The sequence below is a fragment of the Channa argus genome, chromosome 2, assembly GCF_033026475.1.
Source record: "Channa argus isolate prfri chromosome 2, Channa argus male v1.0, whole genome shotgun sequence".
Lineage (NCBI taxonomy): Eukaryota > Metazoa > Chordata > Actinopteri > Anabantiformes > Channidae > Channa > Channa argus.
The window spans coordinates 10760646-10773159 of NC_090198.1; the positions used below are offsets into that span (position 1 = coordinate 10760646).

A 12514-nucleotide genomic window follows, 5' to 3' on the forward strand; every position below is an offset into this window, starting at 1 on the left:
TACATATAGTTTTATGTCCCTCTGGAAATGACACATTGCTACAGCTGGCTGCTTAGCTCTGTGCAAGATGGAAGATGGTAAATCTGGACCGAAGACTGCAAAGACACAAAGTCTGACATTTGAGAGATTTACACTTTACATGCTCTTAAAGTCCTAGTCCAACACAAAGGATTCCAGAAACCCCTGCCAGATTGCCAGACACCAGGCCAGCAAATCCCCCACACAGCTATTTAACGGCTGTGCTTTCTAGGCTTTATAGCCAATGCTGATGCACCGAGGCCACAAGCAAAAGAGAACACTGATTGACCACTTGGACAAGGCTGTAACTTAAAACTTCGGCCTGATTGCTTTATCCAAGTTGCATTATAGGCCTTTGTTGCCTCAGGATCCATTTTAAGCGATAAACACTGATTTTTATTTGTAATGTAACTCTACTAAGCATACTATATCCTATATTAGCTTTTACTTAATACTACTTTTAGAGTAATATATATTAATAGGAAGAAATGGATTTATCACTGTATTTATTTTACATTGTGGAAACTGCACACTGAAAGTCTTCATAGGTTCATTTGAATTTGGTGAAGTGAGACTTGACCTTGACAGTCCAAATTATACTTATACAAACTGTCTTATAATTATCTCGTTTTAATGCCATCTTTGATCTTTCTTTCAATATGACAAATACCTGAGTAGACCAGATCTGACCACATACATTAGCTGATCATATGGCATATCATAATAATCACAGCAGGATAAAGTTTTTGAAAATCAGTAACCTATAGAAATGATTCCCGTTAAACTATGAATTATTGTGGTTTTACTTAATTCTATAAAATGACAATGAATTGCAAATGGGTTCACAGATTTTAAATTGACTCAAATTATCTTTCTGCCTGTCACCCGTTTGGCTACATAACATTTTATCGTGGGTACAGGGCATGAAAACACATGAACTATATTTCTTTGAAGCATATAAACAAGTCATTTTAGAAATTAGTTTCTGCATTTTTACATTTGTATTTAAGACCTTATTTTATCGCTGCTTGGTATTTGATAGCTCATCAGGCTCTCTATTTTTACTGCCAAAAGTTGGCTGTGTGAAGATGCCCACTACTGACTGTTAGTGACACCGTCAGCCAGCCAACAGCACTCAGATTGAAGAAGTATGTTATATACATATGTATACATTTATCAGGACTTATTAGGACTGATGGTTAAAAGATTCACAGATTTTAAACATTTAACAATGTGAACAAGAAATGCTTGTTGTCAAAGTTTTACACCTCAGTACATAAATATTTTTTATAAAGTGAACATTTTTATTATGTTTTGTAATTGCAACAAATACTTTAATTGATATGACAGTAGTACAGAACTTTTTGATTGGCTGTGACTGGAAACTATAACAAGCCTTGATCAGTTTTTGAAATTGTGCAGATATTTTTGTCACTCTAACTAATTATGTGTTAAACCTTAAGAAAAGCACTGGAGTTTTAATTAATTTGTGTTTATGCCTCCTGTTTCTTTGAAGCACCTGACTTAATGAAATCCCACAGCTATTAATCTTTTGACTTACCTCTGAGCTACTTTGTCAGCAAGCCACCGTGAGAGTGCAAACCAAGCCTGACATATGACTAATTGCAGTCATTTGAGAATGATCACTGCTGTAATGTATTGGAAATGCACAGCAGAATAACACGACAATCAGGCAACCCACTCTGTCTGCTGACCCACTTTAAAGAAAGTCTAAGGAGAAACCTTGTAAACCACTGGAAAACCTCTACTTATCTGAACAAGGTACTGTAAGTACAATAGTAATAATTGCATCGAGACTTTTTCTTACTATTGATCAGTGTGATTTTTGCAAGAAGTTCTAAGGACAGGGCCCAATCCATGGCACAGTCCGTCATCTGGTGCTGCAGTGTAACCAAAGTCCCGATCATTCCCCTTCACTCTATTTCATAGTGCAGTTTTAAAAGAATGACTCTTACCTGTCCTTGGCACCTTGCGAGTTGCTGTGTGTCTGATGAAGACCTCAGTCACAGCCTTCTGGGCTAGAGTGGAGAGCTCATTAGAGCCAGTGGAGACAAGTGCATAGGAACAAATGAACAGAGAAGAGTGTCCATGTGTGAGAGAGACACAGAGAGAGATTACAGGGTGTAGGCTGTGGAGAAAGTAGTAAATATGACTGATGGGGGAAATCCCCTTGTAAGGTGAACTACGGGGCACGTCGGGACTTGCATTGTACATTGTACCTGTCTTATCATCATTTACTTCTTATTTGTTGGTCTTACTAAACTGTCAGCAATTCCCTGCCTTCTTGGCCTTTACCTGTAAAATGCCATGGAAATGCTGACGTGCTGCCATACTGGAGCTGTCGGGAAAGTACTGCTGCCTTTTCTTTCACTTCTGCCATGTATTTTAAGAGTTTGATGTATGCACAATACACCATTTACAGTCCTGTCCAAACGTTTTGGAACAGCAGGGCCAGGTCATTTGTGTTGACTGTACAATGAAGATGTTTGCGTTCAAGATGAATAATTGTAAATATGAGACTAGTGTTTTAAATTTTAGCTTTCCTTTGATGGTACAGTCAGATCACCCAAATTTCAAGTAAGCAAAGCTAGTGGAACATGAAGCATGTTTAAATAAATAAAACTGTGGTTGCATATTCAAGGTTTGTAAAAACGTCATCAAGACTGTGACTCTTTGACATCACCAAATTGTTATTGTCACTGATGTCCAGGCTTTTATGCCAGTGTCTCTGAGTTGTTGTTTTTTGTTGGGGTGTTATCCCTTCAGTCTCCTCATTAGCATGTTAAGTGCATCTTAAATATAGTTAAGGTCTGGAGATTGACTTGGTCAGTCCAAAATGTGTGGCTCATCTTCGTGTAAATTTCAGTCTAGCTTTACTATCCTTACTGCTGATGTTTGCATTTTTTGGGATGGCCCTAATAATTCGGCCCTTAAAGCCTTCTTCAAATGGTATTGTTGATACCCTCACACCTCATCTGTGAAGGTTGTTGGTACTGTGGATGGTGTAGGGGTCTTTCTTCAATGTTCCCACAATGTTCCTGTCATCAACTGTTATTTATCTTTGCCTGTGCTCAGGACACTAGTGTTTTTAGTGTATATCAACTACAAAAGATTTGGCCTTGCCATTCCAATATTTTTCAAGGGAACTTCTCAATTCCAATCTGCCTTTCAAAGACAAATTAATTTAACAGAGATTTTGACAAATTGACTCTTACAAGGAACCAGGAGTAATGCATTTTTCCTGATCGTGCAGTTCTCTGAAACACGTTTTATCAAATTCTGCAGTTTATGTAAGTAATGTTTCCTATAATTGTGTATTTTTCTGGACCATTCAATTGGCTCTTCGTGTATTTCTTGCTCAGCTGAGCATGTTATTACACACATCACTTGTGTGTAAGATAACGCGGCATGCAACAAGGCTACATTTCTAAGGTGGTTCAATTTGAGAGCTTGTTTCATTTCAGCTGCAATTATTTCTCTTACTGTTTCTCTTTTTGCACTCCTTTGCCTTGCTTAGTCATGCCACATTTTCATTAGTTCGCATCGAAAAATGTTCTAGTTGTCAGTCAGACAATGTGCTGAAAATTGTAACCTTTTATCTTGCAACAAGAAATTGTATCCATGTGTTACTTTTAGCTTTTTTAGAAGATACAAATTTTAAGATTGAAAAATATTAGCCCTTACATTCTCACAGTTAGTTTTACGTACCTATGGCTGCTAAAGGGAGTTTGCCACATTAAAGTTGTGTGACCTAATTTGGACAAATTCAGAATAGTAGTCAAAAATCAAGTTTATGTACTATTTTACTGTATGTCCAGTATCTAAATAGTAATTTGGTAGCTTCAGCCTATTAATAACTATTTTCTTTTTCTTTGTTTTGTTTGCTCAATCACAATGTCATAGTTTATATGAAAGTGACAAGGTTCTCATTACCTTTAATTACTGTAAGCCAAGTCATTCAGAGGCGGTGTTGGGTCCCAGGAACAGGTCAAACCACCCACACACAGCCACAGGCCCTGTCCTTCATCACCTGTGAAGGTGTAATCTTATCTGCAGCTGTTGCATGGCCCTTCATTAATCACTCCTCCAGCCCAGTCAAATGGTGACTCATGGTTGATATGGCCTTGTCCAGCCATCCCTCAGGTGCTGGAAGGTTCCCTTTGGCTGGATTGCCCACAATGCAGAATAGATCCTGTGGCTGATTGTCACCAGTGTCTGCGTTTGCATACAAACAATTGTTTCCTCTACGTTGGGTGCACATTTTACCATATTAACGTGTGCCACCCGTCTGGGTGCCTGAAGTTCAACCCATTATTCTGCTTCTGTTGATCTTGCCTCTGGTACTATGTGCTCTTTTTTTCATTGTGTGACCTGAGTACTATAAAGTTTTGATCAGTGACACAAAGCTTTCAGTTTTTGACCAAAACCGAGACACTAAATTTTTATCCCATCTCTTGGTGAACTCAATTTTAAGATGTGCAGTGATAGAAATATCACAAATGGGAAGAGGTGTCTACACTTTAAGGGGTTGCAGGTAGGAGAAGGAGTTACGAGATGGAATAGAAATAGTTTGTTCTTGTAATGGCAGGATAAAAATGGCACAAAGATAAAACACATCAACTCTAGGTAGCCCCGGCCGTTAGCCAATCCATAGTAATCAGTGAGACTGTATTGAGCTCTCCGCTTCATGGACCCTTACAAGCAGGAGAGAAAGCACAGATCTATCATTGCTTTTCCTCTGTTCACAGATAAAAGCAAGGGGCAGTTAGAGTGAAGTGTGCTAATTATATATGAGGTGTGAGTAAGCAGGGGGTTAGGGAAGTATATATTTCTGTGTCTTTTTTTGAAGTGTTTTTGCTCCACACTCAACTTATGTGGGATGACTTATCAGTTACTTAACACAGAGTGTCCTACTGGCCATGAGTAGAGGATTGATCAGCGATATGAACTAATACATGCCCACTGGTGATGTCAAAACGCAGATGGCGTGGCTCACTTTGCAGCCTCCAAAAAGATTTAGTTTAATCTTGTCTTATGGACAAGTCTGGCCAAATGACTTCTAGGGGGATGTGCAGTGTCTGTTTGTATTGATTTCCATTAATTGCTGTGACACAAAAATGTGAAATTAAGCATGAGGTGATATATAATTCAGAAAATATCACTTTTCCACTCCCATCAAGTGCAGACACAAAGACTATGAACATATAGATCAAAGACACACACTTGTACGCACATACAAGCAGAACATCTGTTTTGTACTCAGTGGTATCTCAAAATGATCTTACTGGTATGCACATGATTTGGCATCGCTGTGTGGAGGTTTTCATAACCTTTGGATGCCTCCCATCCTTGTCCTACAGAGAACCGAGGACAAAGCTCTGCCCTATTAGAAATGAATAATGAGCCTGTTGGCAAAAGAGACGTTGCTAATGTTTTGCCCAAATATCTCAGATCTGTCCTCAATGATAATGTATTCAGCACCAGTGCCTTATATTTGAAGGGGTGATTTCATCAAAGATATGATTTATAAAATCTTTAGACTGGAAAATGGAAGGAAAAACTATCCTCTCACATTGAAATGTCTGGCAGGTGTATTGGCATCACAATAAGGACTTAGTTTGTTTTCCTGTAATTGATGCTTTTCCTGTGTGGCCGTATAGCTTTGTGTGTTTATGCTAATGGCTCTGATGACCTGTTGGTCCCCAATCTAGCAGGGAAATGGCAGCCAGTGCTTTCGGGAGTGAGCCATTGATCTTTCTTCAGGGACTCTTTCTTCACAGGTACATAAACTGAGCCAGAGCAAGACAAAAGAAATGTTAAAAACTGAAAAAAGTAAGAAAATAAATAAAATCACCAAATTACTCCTGCATATGCATGTGTTGCACATCAGCTTCAGGCTAATTGATGCTTGTGCAGCATCTACCAAGCTACTTGGTAAAAGTGCTCACTCTGCTTCTCCTATATTGGACTCTAGAGGTTTGATGCTGCCTAAACAGCACAGCTGTAATTCCCCTAAGCAGTGCACTTTTCAATAAATGTTATGTATGAACAAACAAAAACAAAGTGGTGGGCTGGCAAAGATGTGGTTCTACAGAACACACCATGACCTATATCACGGTGCTCAGTTGTAGTAGATTGGGCACTATCCAATCCATGATTTAGGGAAAGAATCACTGAGAAACTCTAGTTCAGTCACCAGTGCTGGTATCATCAAATCACAAATAGTCAGTAGAATCAGCAGGATTTGGTAATTGGTTAACTGTAAAGCTGGTTTTAATACACTGCTTTTATTCAACATGCACAACTATGTGCATTGCAATAGGATATAAATTGTCTAAGAGATGCTACCTTATCCTGCTGTTATGAAATATGTCCATATATGCTAGTTTACAATAGCATATTTTCAATTTCCTTTATTAGTATAAAGTTGTGGATGTTGCTTTGACCAGTTGTTGATCATTTCATGACATACTATCTGCTGACAAAACTTGTCTTATCTATGTGATTTACTAATAAATGATAAATTTACTTGTTAGTTGTAGTAAAAAGAAAAACACACATACAAAGTATGTGATTTGGAGATAAAAACAAGATAGCTTGCATATGTATTTTACTGCATATGAAGAGGAAACCATTACACTGCCTGCCTCACTGCAAAAACAAATTGACCAAACTCCCAATAAGAAGGAAGCATTAAATATGTTAGAGTAAGAAAGAGTTCCATTCTATGTAAATAAATAAGATGCTTCGGCCATTTCTTCCTAAGCCCACATTAGGTGATCAGAGGCACAAAGGTCAGCTTCACAGGAGTCAGCAAAGATTTTCCTCTTTCACACTATGGCATTTTACTTTTCAAACCGAAAACCACCCCCCCACAACATTAGGAAAGTAAGGATGTGGCGACCAGCGGAGCAGGCTCACAAAGCCAATCCCCAGGGTAGATTATTGCTTGGTAAAAAAAATCTTTTAACAGGAACACTTTTTTTCCCCACCATTAGCGCTCACTTCTGGACACACATTTTTCTAAATGTCAGTTCTTTAGGGCCACAGTTCTAATTTTTGTTCCACTCAGTGTAAATAAATAGGTCTGACTGTGAGTTTTTGTTCACAGATCCCAGGGGAGTGGCATGCATGCTCAGCAGAGAGACCTCTCACTGCAACCTCCCTCTAACATATTGATCAGGAATGGCTATTGGCGTTAGCCCTGTGAATAAAACGCTGCTCTGCTCAGTTCAACCCCCACTGTGCGACCGAATGGAGAGATAAAACCTTTAGCACTTTTTTTGTGATCTGCTATTTGGCTCGAATCCTGAGTCTAATGACGTCACCACCAGGCACAGAGGAAGTGAAAATGTCACTTTTGTGGACCACGCATTCTAAAATTACTTTGTGTATCTGTTTTTCTGTCTGTCACTCTAATGTTCTAGCCTATATGCAGCAGACCAAGTAGAGATCACAGTGAGATGATTTATAAAATCAAGAGCAGGTAAATAGTGTTTTCTGGCTGTGCGCTCAAAGTTATTTGTTGACATCAAAGAGAGGAAGAGGCTTGACATGTAGATATACATTTCTCTGCTGAAAGCATTAATCCCCTTGACATTTAAAATAACAGGAACATGAAACAAGACAATGTTTATACAGATTCAGATTACAGAAAGTGAAGTGTTTTGTATCCACATTATGGAACAAGTTTTTTTTTTTTTTGTGAATTATATCATTGTATGACAAGGAGAACCTTTTCAAATTCTTCATACTTCACTTCCAGTGTTGAACTCTATTAAAAATTATTGTTTTTGTAATCTTTGTCAATGTCTTACATGATTTCATGGGTAATCCATTCACTGAATCTTTGAAAATTAGAACAGGCACAAACCTTTTGGTCTACTGGTAAGTTTGATCCTAATGATCTGCTTTGCTTCATGTCACTGTGTTTTCCCTGAGCCTCAGAATGACTTTAGTCGAGTGATTTCCCATATATCATTTATTTATTTAGTAATTAATTTACTTGGGTATTAATCTATGAGCTATGTCTTTAATATTAAATAATGCACAGTCCTCTTCATGGGATTTATGATAAACGTAGGGCTTTCTCAGTGGTCCTTCGTTTTCTGTTTGTTTGGAATATAGGGCAGTACAGTTTGAGTGCTCTTGTCAGAGACAGTTTGTGTGCTGCTATTTCGTAACAGTTTTTTGCGGCAGCTGGGGTTTAAGAGACCTTTCCTGGGTAGTGTGTGTGCTCCTGTCATCCCCTTCACTGGCGAGGAGATGTACAAAGGGTCCAGACAGTTATGAAGGAGTGAGTGCTCAGAGGAAGAACGTTTGGGTGCAACTGAACTGGCCAGGAGGCTGGGCTCAGTATCGTTATCTGGTGTAGCATAGCCACTCTTGTCCTCCTGTAACTCCTCTTGCTCCTCCTCATCATCATCGTCACAGCACAATGCATGGTACAGAATTTTGTCACTGAAACGGACTCTCTCCCTTGTGCCAGAGGTACGGGAAGTCTTGTGGCTGTGCGTGGAGCTGCTGGCCTCCTCGCTGGATGAATCTGGGGTAATGATGTGGGGTCCGTTGGGGATGGGCAGCCCGCCATTCATCTGGGAGTAGACCGAGGCAGTGGTGGGCGGCTGGCTGGGGGCCTGTGTCTGGGTCGGGATGGTCCCGCGGCCCAGCTCTGGTCGTAGATCTCCGGGCTGTTCACCAGCTCTGCGGGCTGCAGCGCCAGCGGCCTCCAGATAGCTGCAAAACTCCCAGCTATCAGAAAGCACATCTGCATTGAGGAAGTCGAGCCTGAATGCCTCTCCCAAACCCCGCTCACTGCTGGATGTGCTGCTGGCTGTGGCCACCGTCCAGTCATCTGGCTCCAGGTCAAAATCAAAGTCGGACGTTAGTTTATCGATCTGACCCACCACCTTCAATAGAAAGGAGAGAGTACAGGAGTGAGGAACAGAAGAGCTAATGTAAAGAGAAGCAAACTTTAGGCTAAGATTGGAATAGAAAGCAGTGTGTGAGAACTGGCACTTATGTGCGTTGATTGCTCCGTGGTCAACCACTTTGGTCAAGAGAAATACTGTATCTTTAACACCAAAGTGATGATTTGCCAGTCACATTCCTCTCAGATTAAATGGGAAAAACTTGTGATCATGATCCATGTGACTTTTCACCTAACACAATAGTCTGTTCTGTTTTTTTACTTTTGCACATGCAAAACTGTGAAATAAACTTAGTGAACCAAACTTACTTTGTTATAAATCTCAGTTGTGACAGTTTACCTAATGCTGCATTACATTGAATTTCCAGATGTTTTACAGCCTACTGGTTTGCCCCCCCACAGGCATGTTAAACAAAAGCAAAAATGTATACACAGCTGCTAATTGATCTTGCGTTTGCCATTACAGCTTGAAATTACACTACCTTTTATCCATAAATCCTTAATTGTTTGTTCATTGTATTAAAAGTGTTTTTGTTCCTGCCAAAGTCTCTGACTGACAGATGTTGTAAATGAGCTTTATGCTACATGAAAACAAAATTATATGAGGGTGTAGCATTGAAGACGTGTCACGACTCATCAAAGAGGCATATTTAGTTTTCTGAAAAGTTGAGAGACTACTACTGAAGACACCTTTTAGATGAATGGTGAAAGCTCCTCAGTGTCCTCAGTCTAGAGGCTGATTCATTTCGTCATATTTCTGCAGGATGAATGAGATGAATCTGCTCAGACACACTGTATAGATTTATTGTAAAATCACTTAACCTAGTGCTTTTGATGTTTGACCACTGATGTATATTTTAATGCAGTCAAACAAAAATAAATGTTAAAGTTTACCCACTTTGTAGACACGTATTACATAAATGGATTTCATTTATTGTTACCTAAAATTTATCATCAGTGCTTGTGTCATCAGCAGCCACAGTGTTGAGTGTTTGATGAATAGAAAACACTTCAGCTAAAATCACATTGGTTTGCTGACACCACCTAAAATCCATGCCCCCTATACTTGACATTTTAGCACCTTCAATCAGCATCCATTCATGTAGCTCGTAAATGATACATTTCCCCAAACTATTCTGCAATTAAGGCTAGTGGTTTGAACTCCACAAAGTTTTGTAGAACATGTGCAGTTGCGTTGGCAATGTAATTGCAGCTGTCTAGCACAGAAAGAGTAGTTTTAGCCTGAGATTTGTGGAACATGGTCCCGTCTTTTCCTGCCTTTGTAATTATGCACAGTGTTTGCTTCTTCCTGGCACTTACGACTACAAATGAGTGAGGTTGTATCAACAACAAAAGGTCTTATCCCTGCCTGTAAAACTAAAACCCTTATTCATTCTTTGTCTAACTTAGTGTCAGACTGAAAATGAAAACAAATTGATACAGAAATCTCAGGTGATCTGCAAGCAAAGTGCGGCAACTGATGCCCATGAGGTTGATAATCCCATGCATATATCACAACATAGATTTGCTCACTAAATGAATGAATCCAAAATATCTTATTTTACCTATAAACTTGTTTATACATTTTAAATGGAATTTACCTTTTGTATTATTATGTAGTAGGTGACTGGATGACCTCATGTTACTGCATTCCTGTTACTATACAGCTCCTCAGTCTTTACAGTACATCGTAAAAGAGAGATTGTGTGCTGTAAATTTAAACCACCTGCATTTGAATCTGGCTATGTATGTCTTCATACTTGATATTGGCTCATCAATCAGTGAGCCGCTCTACAGTTCTGTCAGTTGTGGCATTGTACACCACTTCGGTACCTGGACTGTGATTCTCTGTTGGCAGACTGCCCAGAGGGAATTTAGCTGTATGAATCTTCTAATCCTTGAATTACTCAACCTGTTTGCTGGGTGATTTGCTTTTTATTCATGGAGTTGTTCATGTAAGATGTTTCTTAGGGCTAGAGGAGACAGAATAGATTGGTTTACTTGATTAAGTTGAGCTTGAGGAACTACATTTAAAAATTGAGTTAAAAAATGTCCACTCATATGGATTAGACAAGCCTGCACAACGTATTTAACACCTTTTAATGCACAACATAGATCAAAAATGATCTGCATTGACTTTCAATATAGTTTTATCAATGGTTAAATATTTTATTACCTGTAACATTTTTTAATATTATATCATTATGTACGAGATAATCAATTAATTTGATTCTTTTATTATAATTTTATAAGTCATTATATACATTTTACCATCTTGTTATTTCGAAAATAATTAATTGCACATCTGACTAAACTTTGCAGACATGGAACAATAATAATAGCAGCGGCTTTCGGCTTGTCCCTTCAGGGGTCGCCACAGCGGAACGTTTTCCGTGCGAACGTGGGATTTGATCCTGTGGCATTCCACATCCCAACCCCAACTCTACCCATTGAGCCACCAGGCCCCCAGTAATAATAACAACAACAACAAAACCCCTATAACTTGTATTCTTGTGTTGTTGTGTCATCATTGATACATAGATCAAACAGTGAACAACTTCAGAGTGCCTACTGGCACAACATCAGAGGCATGAGACTGCTGCGCTATATTTGCTCACTAGCCTGCCCCGTTACACTTCTGTTGATAAATGTAGCACTTCATTCATTCCAAAAATATGTTGCAGCACGATACAATCCAAGCATTAACTACAGTATGTTCCCCACAAAAGCTTTTTGATATTTAAAGCCCCACAGGCCACCAGCTAGCTTAGTAAAACACCACAGGTTGAGACGTATTTGGCTATAACACAGTAGGTCAGGTGACCACAGTAAGGAAACGTATACATATTTTATTATCCCATCCATAATAATCATGGACACGTTTTCAAAATGGAGGTAAAATATGATAAAACTTGACAATTTGTCCCACAGTTATGTTAGGTCGGCTTTATAATACATTAAACTGTCACCACCCGAGGAGAAAATTGCAATAGAAATAATTCTTGATTACAAAAATAGGTAAATATGTTGACGTTCCTATAAAATTCTATTGAGACAACATACGAGAAATTATTGACGTGTATTGTGTATTTTAAAGTAAAAATGTGATAACCTAAAAGTTAAGTCATCTTCAAGTCATCTTGAATATAGTGACTTGTATTTCAAACTGAACACAAACATACAGAGCTGTATTAAAGATGGGTAACCAGAAATGCAACAATTGCTTTAAAATAGTCAAACATTACCTAATGCTGCTGTTTCTCTGCAGTGGATAATGATCCTGCTTATGTGCATTAAAATGCACTTTGGAGTGTAAGCTGTGCTAACAGTGAGCTGTGCCAGCTTCAACTGCTGCTTAGCCTGACCCCTGCCTGCGGTATGTAGGCTAATTTAGCTTGATAACTCTCTCAGCTTGAACGGTTCTTTCTAGGTCACAATGCAGCACATGCTCTATGCAGCAACATTAAACACAAATCTCTGATTTTTACATCCAGTAAGAGAATGTGTGATGAAGGAGCTATAGTGTGAATTGGAACAGCAGATTGC

At 39.0% G+C, this 12514-nt stretch overlaps 1 protein-coding gene across 5 annotated transcripts in view; it reads right to left on the bottom strand.

Annotated features, from left to right (window-relative positions):
• Positions 1 to 1265: 1265 nt before the first annotated feature.
• Positions 1266 to 12514, bottom strand: part of insyn1 (inhibitory synaptic factor 1) — a 52462-nt gene continuing 41213 nt past the window's right edge. For all 5 annotated transcript variants that reach the window (XM_067495307.1, XM_067495305.1, XM_067495306.1 and 2 more), the window contains one exon: positions 1266 to 8948. In XM_067495307.1, the coding sequence (XP_067351408.1) occupies positions 8130 to 8948 (819 nt within the window). In that variant the 3' untranslated portion in view covers positions 1266 to 8129. The remainder of the gene's footprint in view (positions 8949 to 12514) is intronic.